At 29.8% G+C, this 10156-nt stretch overlaps 1 protein-coding gene across 1 annotated transcript; it reads right to left on the bottom strand.

Annotated features, from left to right (window-relative positions):
- Nucleotides 1-8861: 8861 nt before the first annotated feature.
- LOC112028311 (low temperature-induced protein lt101.2-like) lies at nucleotides 8862-9420 on the bottom strand. Its single transcript, XM_024060977.2, has 2 exons — nucleotides 9272-9420; nucleotides 8862-9183 (listed from the first exon to the last, which is right to left on the bottom strand). Exons 1-2 carry the CDS (start codon nucleotides 9350-9352, stop codon nucleotides 9100-9102), a joined length of 165 nt encoding a protein of 54 aa, XP_023916745.2. The 5' UTR covers nucleotides 9353-9420; the 3' UTR covers nucleotides 8862-9099.
- Between the last annotated feature and the right edge of the window lie 736 nt (nucleotides 9421-10156).

The raw sequence follows: 10156 nt of genomic DNA, 5'->3' as shown, positions 1-10156 counted from the left end.
AGGTTTTCCAAACTATTCTCTCTATTGTAAACTTAAATATATGGCTGGGAAAATTATTAACATTGTGTCCATTGAGTTTTCAAAAGGCCATATTTTAGGACCTTTGGGCATGGCGCGTTGGTAGGAGTTTTGGTCTTGATCATACTTGTGAGTTCAGGAGTTGCTACATTCGAGTCATGCGCTTCGCAAAAATGCTGTGCCACGACGCAAATAGCCTAACGTGTCCAAGGGTGCCACATGCCATCGATAATGAGTTTAAGTAGGCGAATTCAATAATCATACATGTGAGGCCCTTTGTTGTTTATAAAAAAATTAAAAAAATAAAATAAAAACAAAAGGCCAAATTTTGGGAATGACAATTTCACCCTAACCCATTTCTCCTTGACCTAATATGCTCACCTCAAAGAAGTAATGAGGTAAGGACAAGGTAAAATCCTTGCCCCAACCATTCTGGAGGGTTGGTAAGAATTTTCATTGCCATGCTCTATTTATATTTATTATAATGCCATTATTTTTTATGATTACAACATTTTCATTATAACCATTAGGAATTTATTTTTTAAGGAAAAAAAAAAAAATGGAGCTCGTAAGTGTGATTATTCCCCCTGCCCCACTTAAACTTGATTTATGCATGGCATGAGACTGCTCACACAATAATGGGGCTAACCATTACTCAAATCCACAACTCCAAACATGCATGTGTGATGGGTCATAAGGGATGGGGTGGGGATAGAATGGGGTAATGCCACTACAAGGTAAGGGTGGAGCACTCATGATCTAACTTCATCTTGCCCAATTGTTATTTGTACTCAACATGGAACAAAGTACCAACAATATGTCGATATCAAGTTGTTCAAATGTTAAAGATCAATGTGCGTCAAACCAATTTAAGAAGTGCATTATGTCCAAAGTTATAAGACTTGATCGAAACTTGATCAATCGAGATGCAGGATTCAACAATTGCTCGATTAACATTCAATCACTCAAGATATGGATTTTGATAGTTACTCAATCGAATGTGAGAATTGTAGATATAATGACATGTTTTAATTTTGAAGTCGATGGATTGTTTCTAAACCCTAATTAAGTATATGCATAAAAGGATCTGTATTCTCGACTTCTATGCGGCAATGGGAGAGGCATAGACTGATAAAAAATCAAAGAGAGCATTGTAGGATCTCATAGTATGGATTATAGATATTCTTTAGGTGTATATCCATACTTGTGATCAAAGATCTTGAAACAACATCCTAATGAAGCTCATTGCGATATCAAATCTTTGAGGAGATGCCAATTCAACAGAACTTGGACAAGTCATTTATGATGGGGTCCATGTACAAGAAGTTTGAAAATTCTAAAGCAACTATGGGTCACAACAATAAGTTCATTTACTGGGATTGTAAAGTTTAGATAATAAAGGTTTTGTTCTTGATTATATACTCAATTACTCATTCTTTCCAAAGTACATTACCTTATTTAACGTGTGTCACCTAGTTTTTCCTTTCGAAACGTTTTCTATTGATTTTCCAATTTGTCACCATATTGTGTTTTTATTTGTTTATTGATTTTACTGTTTACTTTACGAATTTGATGACTTAATTTCATTGGTTATATCACTAAATTATAATTGGTTTAAGGGTTATGCTAACAAATGCCCTTAAGACATTGGTTAACAGTTCAATTAAGGAAAGTTTTTATGGAGGAAAAAAAAACAATTAATGTTTTGAGTCTTTTGACAGCTTTATTTTATTTTCCATAAAAGTGATATAAAAACTTTCTTAAAATAAATTGTTAACCAATACCCTAAGAGCACTCGTTAGCATTTTCTTTACTTTAATAGGTAATAAGTTATTCATAGATCCCCTGCATAATAATTATTGGGGGTCAAAATCGGTGTTCTCAAATAAGATTAAAGATATTGGAGAGCTAAAGCCAATACTAAATCGTTGGTTAGGTACAATGATGCAGAGAGTGCTTTCAGGATCTATTGGTGGAAGTTAGCGTTACAGCGTTAATTAGCATATGGAAACTCTTGCCTATAACGTTGCTCAATATGATGTTTCCCTGAACTTTTTTTTTTTTTTTTTTAAATGATGTTTTCCTTGTTATACTTACTGGGACATGTTAACAAGTGTATTTAAGACAATTATTAATAAACTAAATTAAAAAAGCTTTAATACCACTTTTATGAGGAATATAAAAAGTTATCGTAAAAATTAATTTCTTTATTATTTTTCAATAAAATGTTTTAAATCAATGCCCTAGGGGCATTGATTAACATTAGAAAATAATTGAAAACCGAAACACAATGAAACCCAAAAATCATAACTTGAGGTTTCCTTGTTCAAATTTGGTACAATAAATGGATGAATCAAGCATCTTTTGGGTTTAGCCACACATTAGCTGTTAAGGCACAAGTTTACATGCACAAAGGGGCATTCTTAATGGTTTTCCTTCTGGTTTCTTTAGGATTTTTGACTAATTTCAAGACTCTTAAATAGGATCACAAATTTGTAGATCCCAATTTTGTAGGACCCCAAGTTTTATTTGGAAAATCTCTCCATTTGACAAATGACTAGTGACTAATGGTAGCCATTGCAAGTAGTATATAGTCCTAGTGGGACATGGAGATATAAGTATATATGACCATCTTCCAAGTCGATTGGGCATGTGCTAAGCCCTCCTATTTGGGGCATTGTCCCATTAACAAATCATGCCTGATAGCGATGAGCTGAGTCATTGTTTGATAGGGTCACCGAAATTGCACAAATGGGACCATTTGAAAATAATACATTGTCTAAATGTTGCTCCCAAGTCCCACCAATTAGTGATAGAAACCAATCCATTAAATAGAGGACCTTAAAGCCACACATTCCCACTAGAGCAGGGAAAAAAAGTTGTTATACTTGTATTAAATTATTAATGATCTTTTGAAAATGACTAGGTAGTTGGGGGGTTTAAGAATGGAAAATGACAATTATTATTGTTGGGACCCAATTGTTGAGAAGTACCTTTGCCTAATAATGAAACCAATTTTACTACCTTTAGAGGATAATATACAAAAAACCAAATCAATAAAGTGTATGAGAAAGAAAGCACTATGTTTTCATCGACGCATATGTTTCAAGGCCTTTGCTTTGTTTACAATGAAAGCAACGAGGAAGCAATTATTTTATACCTTGTGATTTTGATCATTTCCCTTGTACAACAAACCAACTATAGAACAACTATACAAGGCTAAGATGAGGAGCCTCTTTTAAGTTGGACAAAAGTCACTCATAAGAGAATTTTAACGAAGAAAAATGGATTTTTAAGTTTCAACTTTCAACACTGTTTGGCCCACAGATTTTAAGTATAGGGTACGTAGCCAATGAGACGTAGGAGTGCAATAATTTTCATCACTGGATGACCTTATTCTCAAATGGCCAATAAGCTTCAATATGCTTCATCATATAATATGACTACGCCCATTCTTTGATCTCCTTATGGGAATTGTTCGTTGTTTAAACAACTCAGACACCCATATGATATTATAGTATATTGTATTTTCTTCTTAATGTCACATTCACTACATTATCCTGAAGATTCTATATATAAAAAAGATTATCCTTCCATTTTTATTTATTTATTTTAGGTTGCTTAGAGATGGAGCTAGTGATGTAAATATAAAGTATAAAGTACGACATAAAAAACTGCATGGATATATTTCCATAATATATTGCAGAAGAAACTTCCTTAAAGTTTGGAAATCATAATCATCTAGATCAACTGATTAATTATCAAGTAAACTTTGTACAGGTAAAACAAATTAATTAATAGTTAAGCTTTTGCATCATTAACAAGAAACAAAAGCTTCAGCTTTTTTTTTTTTTTCCAAAAAGAATATTTAGGTTCTCAAATCAAATGGGAATTCTAAGTTATCCCAAGATATATCTTAGGATATTTCATAATCATGAACAAAATATTTCCCTTTTCTTGCACTAGTTGATGCCCCTTTGCCTTTGTATAAATAATTTTTTTTTTCATACGTACTCCTACTTATAAAAAAAATGTACATAATATATAGCGGATGATTATCACTTATATATGCTAAGGATTGTGTTAACTGACACTGTAAGGTGCCCATTAACAACTTTTTTTGTAACTTTTTGTCTATTTTTTGCAGCTTTTTGTCATTTTTGATAGTTTTTATCAGTTCTTTAATCCTTTTTAACAACAATTTTAATAACTTTTTATCATTTTGATTAAGTGGGACTCATATATGAAATCTTAACTAGCAGCACATAGTGCTTGTTAACATTTCCCATATATTAATTATGAAACATATATATGCAAGGGAAAAATCAAATGAATAGTGGAACTAAAAAGAGGTGCTAGAGAACATTGTTAATTAACAACTAACAGCATTAGACCACAGAAGGGAATCATTTCCATTATTTTATCAAATTGAACAAAGATACCAATCCATATATACACAACCAATATATATAGGACTTAATTTGGTGTTTTTGGTTGTTGCCTTTTTGTTTGTTTTTGTTTGCTTGTTTGTTGTTGTTTTTCATTGGGTCAAACCTCTCGCTAAACGCATAAACTGCATGCAAAATTGCAATTACAAAATAAGGAAGCATCTCAATGTTATTAATTGAGAAATCAAGAAGTATTCATTGTAAAATACTGTAATAAACAAAAGATGGCCAACGACTAAGCGGAAGGTGCCGTTTAACGAAAGAAACGACTTCTTGTTTACAAGAACAATAAGGACATCTAAAAATAAATTTGAAATTTGATTTAACGAAAAAGAACGACCTCTAAAGCTCTGCCGTTTAATTGAAGAAAAAACAAAAACGACCAGTAAATGGATGTCTTTTGGATGAAGAAAATGAGTTCTTAGTACGAAAACAACAATCACAGCTATAATGTTACGTTATAATTTCATAATTTGGGTTTTTAATTGACAAAATAAAAAACTAGCTTGTAATTTCACGCATTTGCATGAATATATTTAAAATATATACATTAAAATGCATAGTATAATTCTTACCTATATAATTTAAATATTATTGATAGTCATTCTTATACTTTTTTAATTCTTTAAAAAGTCATGTAAGAATATTATTAAGTAGAAAATGTAAATTGTCCATATTTTTAAATTTTTTTATGTTCATTTATTCTAAACTTTTTAGTTTTTGTATGGTACTTTACTTTCAAGAAATCAAGTACTGAGTAATTTTTTTTTATTTTATTTTTTTTGTAAATTTTATATTATTAAGTGGATTATAAATATTTGAGATAGTAATTAGTATTTAGATTATGGATTGTGAAGTGATCTATCTTTATTCTTTTTTTTTTCTTTTTCTTTTTGTATGGTGCTTTACTTAATCAAGTACTGGGTAGTTTTTTTTGTTCACTTTTTTTTTTTTCTTTTGTAAATTTTATATTATTAAGTAGATTAGACTAATCCTGACTATGACCACGATTATCATCCATAGATTCTTTATTGATGTCCAAATTCATAACATCTTTCACAAACTCATCCAATTTTATTTGTATAAGTTCTATGCCAAAAAAGAAAAATAAAAAGTATTAGTAGTTCTAAGATCTGTAAAGTTTCAATTTTCAATTATATCTCTTGTAAATTTTTATAATTACTCACTTTTTTTTTAATTTAAAATATATGTTGATATAAAAGATATTTGATAAATCTAAAATAAAATAAATATTTATTTATTATATGAGTTAAATGGGTTGTGTTAAGTGAGTCATTTCGGGTTGACACAAATAAATTGGCGTGTCAAACGTGTCTATTGCGAGTTACGCAGGCTGACCCATTTATGACCTGTTTCTTATCGTGTCGCTTTCNTATCGATGATCATGTCCATTTTGAATCAGATCAACCTACATCTTAATCTGTTCATGCGATAATCTTTCTTTCTTTCTTTCTTTCTTTCCTACCATTGGAGTTTTTAATCCTTTGTTTTTTGTTTTTTAAATTCTTTTGTAACTTTTGTGGCATGGCATAGTATAATGTCTATTCCATTTTTCATTTATATTGGATCACATTGGTGGGATTATTTATTATGAAATCCAAAACTATTTAATTTTATTTATAGACGGTAGAGATTGACATCAAATTTTTTTTTTATTGCCACCGGGAGCCTTTTAACTAGGAGCAAAAAGAGAGAAGGGAATTAAAAATTAAAAAAGAAAAAAGAAAAAAAAAAAGGTTTAGCTACAACAATTCTATATATTGTTCAAGTGTATTATCGACATTGATGGATATCTTATCCAAAAAAGAACATTGATGGATATCAATATCATCCTTATACCTTATTATTTGTACCATTTAGGGTGATGCATGCATTTCAACCCACCAACCCCAATGAATCCGACTTAATCTACCTAATGAGACGCCTTGGAATTTTTCATTGGGCATCTTTCTTTTTCTTTTTTTAAGTTTGCGTCGGGCTTCAAGCTAAGTAGTAATTCAACCCAATTCATATTATATCAATAGTTAAATTTATATGGATTTTGAATTCGTTACGTAGCAAACTACAATTCATTTTTATAATATAATAGGTTGGAAGGTGAGGTTGTGGATTAAAAATATATTATGTTTTTTTGTAGTTTATCAATAACAAAATTATTAGTTAATTTTTTAAGTCTTAGTTTAAATTTGTTACTTTGATCTGTATTGGTTAACTGGACTTAATTGTGTAAATTGTAATTATTAATTGAATTATAGGTCTAAATAATGAATGAAAGTCAATTTTAATTAGGTACAAAATTGCCCGAACCCGCTGACCCAATATAACCCAATTCAAACCTACAGGTTAGTTTGTAGAGTTAGTATGAGGATTTTTTTTTTTTTTTTTTTTTTTTTCAGAAAAAGAGTTACTATGAGTATGAGTTAGGTGAGGATTTCTTAAACCAATGAGATTAGGTTGAGTTGAAAAATATCTCAAATTTGACTTAACCCAATCTATACACACAACTAATACTATTTATAAGATACAAATACCTAGTTTGAATATACAACTTATTCATTTGAAAAATAAGAGATGAAAATTACATAAAAAGTTTAGAATTTATATTTTATACATAGTCTATATATATATATATATATAACCGAAATCTTTGAAACTCTCACAATTTTTCATGTCAACACAATATTTAAATAAAATTATTTTTGTTTAGTCCAAACTTAATTAGGAGTGAAACTCTATCTCTCTAACAAGTCCAATTTAAACTCAAACTCATCATTATCATTTTTTTTAAAGCAAAATTAGTTTTGTTTAATCCAAACTTAACAATCAAAATAATAACAATCCCTTAAATTAAAATTTGATAGGTTTTTTGAAAGAAAAATTAGAAAGCGATAATGATGAGTTAAAGAATAATAATCATAACCTAAAAAAAAACTAGGCAAAAAAATTAATGAATTTTGTAGGGAAAAAGTAATGAATAATTTCATGATGTTTTCATTCCAAATTATATAGATTTGATAAATTTCAAATTAAAATTTTTCCAAAAATGATAACCTTGGGAGATTTAAAAATATAGTGGTTGAGAATTTGTAAAATATAGTTGCTAGAAATGAATAAAAGAAAAAAAATTTACCCAACACTTGATTTCTTGAAAGTAAAGTACGTTATAAAAAGAAAAAAGAAAGATAAATATAAATCACTCCATAGTCCACACTCTAAATACTAATTATTATTTTAAATATTTATACTGTTTGCTCAAATTCTTTCAATATTGATACTTAGCATTTGGCGAGTTCCAAGAATATTATATATTTGTTGAACTATGTTATTTTATTTTTTTGAAACTTTGTTATTTTGAATTTGGGTTGAAGTGTGAAGAACTTATTTCTAGATGAATGTTATATTTTATTTGAACTATATTATTTTGAATGTGGGTTGAAGACTTGAAGTATATGCACTGCTTTTTGGGATGTAAAAAAAAATTATTTCTAGATGGATGTTATATTTAATATTATACAGGTTGAAATGAGTTGTGTTACATTTGTGTTAACCCAACACGACTTGTTTATTAAGCGTGTTAAATGGGTTGGGTCAGGTCAACCCGCCTTATTAACAGGTCAGGTTAGGGTTGAAGGATCATGACACGATTATTAAATGGGTCGGGTTAGGGTTGAGTCATTTAGTCGAATACTTCTATCTTGACACGACACGAACCCGACACGCTAACCCGAATTGACACCCCTAATTCAATTAATAATTACAATTTACACAATTAAGTCCAGTTAACCAATACAGATCAAAGTAACAAATTTAAACTAAGACTTAAAAAATTAACTAATAATTTTGTTATTGATAAACTACAAAAAAACATAATATATTTTTAATCCACAACCTCACCTTCCAACCTATTATATTATAAAAATGAATTGTAGTTTGCTACGTAACGAATTCAAAATCCATATAAATTTAACTATTGATATAATATGAATTGGGTTGAATTACTACTTAGCTTGAAGCCCGACGCAAACTTAAAAAAAGAAAAAGAAAAGATGCCCAATGAAAAATTCCAAGGCGTCTCATTAGGTAGATTAAGTCGGATTCATTGGGGTTGGTGGGTTGAAATGCATGCATCACCCTAAATGGTACAAATAATAAGGTATAAGGATGATATTGATATCCATCAATGTTCTTTTTTTGGATAAGATATCCATCAATGTCGATAATACACTTGAACAATATATAGAATTGTTGTAGCTAAACCTTTTTTTTTTCTTTTTTTCTTTTTTTAATTTTTAATTCCCTTCTCTCTTTTTGCTCCTAGTTAAAAGGCTCCCGGTGGCAATAAAAAAAAAATTTGATGTCAATCTCTACCGTCTATAAATAAAATTAAATAGTTTTGGATTTCATAATAAATAATCCCACCAATGTGATCCAATATAAATGAAAAATGGAATAGACATTATACTATGCCATGCCACAAAAGTTACAAAAGAATTTAAAAAACAAAAAACAAAGGATTAAAAACTCCAATGGTAGGAAAGAAAGAAAGAAAGAAAGAAAGATTATCGCATGAACAGATTAAGATGTAGGTTGATCTGATTCAAAATGGACATGATCATCGAACTATCACGTAAACCGCATATATAATTCCTGGAATGTAACCCAACAGCGTGAGCCCTAAATCGATCCAAAACTCCACCTGCATTTTTAAACTCAATATCATAGTTTTAAAAACTGAACCGGTCACGTACAAAGCACAATTTTGCAAGCGAAAAAGAATTACATACCCCACAGCCATAGCGAAGAAAAACACCCATTGGTGGAAGAAGAATGGCCAGCAAGACTTCTATGAAGGTCTGTGAGCCCATGTTTTTTGTCTGCTTAATTAACTTCACAGCAAAAGAGAGAAAAAAAAAATATATATATGCTAGTGTTAATTTGTGGTAGAGGGGTTTTTTTAATATTCTTGTGTGAGGTGAGAAAATGAAGCGATTAGTTACACAGCAAATTGCTTAGTCTTAAGCAGCCAAGAAGGCCACGTAGTAGAGAGAGAAATACACGTGACATGCATCAATTATACGTATATCCTTTAATTATGCAGTCTTCCACTTTTGCATTTTGCGAAAATTGTGTAGAAAGTTCTGCTATGATGCTTGCTTCTAATAATTGTCTTTTATCCTTACATCAAAACACTAATTGGTTTTTTGGTATAGACAGAGAACAAATCTTAGATTTCTTATTTGACTATAAAAAATTTGACAAGCTGAACTAACTAGAATCCATGTACAGAAAGTTTTAACATCATTTTAAATTAGTTTTTTACTAAAATATTTATTGTATATTAATTAAAAGAGGTCCCTTCCCATGAGAAAAAAGAAGAAGAGGGATCCTTAGTCTAACCTTTAAATAACCTATGATCTCTATCAAATGGTTATATGAAGTGTAAGCCATAGATTATAACAACTCCTTCATATAGTATTTGCACTAAGATTTTCTCTTTAAAAAAGCACTTGAACAACGATATATTTATTTTCTTCCTCCTTACCAAAAAGAACACGGTTTAAATTTTTTCTTTAAGTGATAATAATAATAATAATGATAATAATTTTTACAATAAGTTAACCCCCCCCAAAAAAAAAAAAAAGAGTCCATCTCTCGCCCCGATAAAGCCC

This window comes from Quercus suber, unplaced genomic scaffold (genome assembly GCF_002906115.3).
Source record: "Quercus suber isolate HL8 unplaced genomic scaffold, Cork oak 2.0 scaffold_142, whole genome shotgun sequence".
Taxonomy (NCBI): Eukaryota; Viridiplantae; Streptophyta; class Magnoliopsida; order Fagales; family Fagaceae; genus Quercus; species Quercus suber.
Note: the sequence above shows the minus strand (reverse complement) of the source record. Positions and strands in the feature narration are given on the sequence as shown.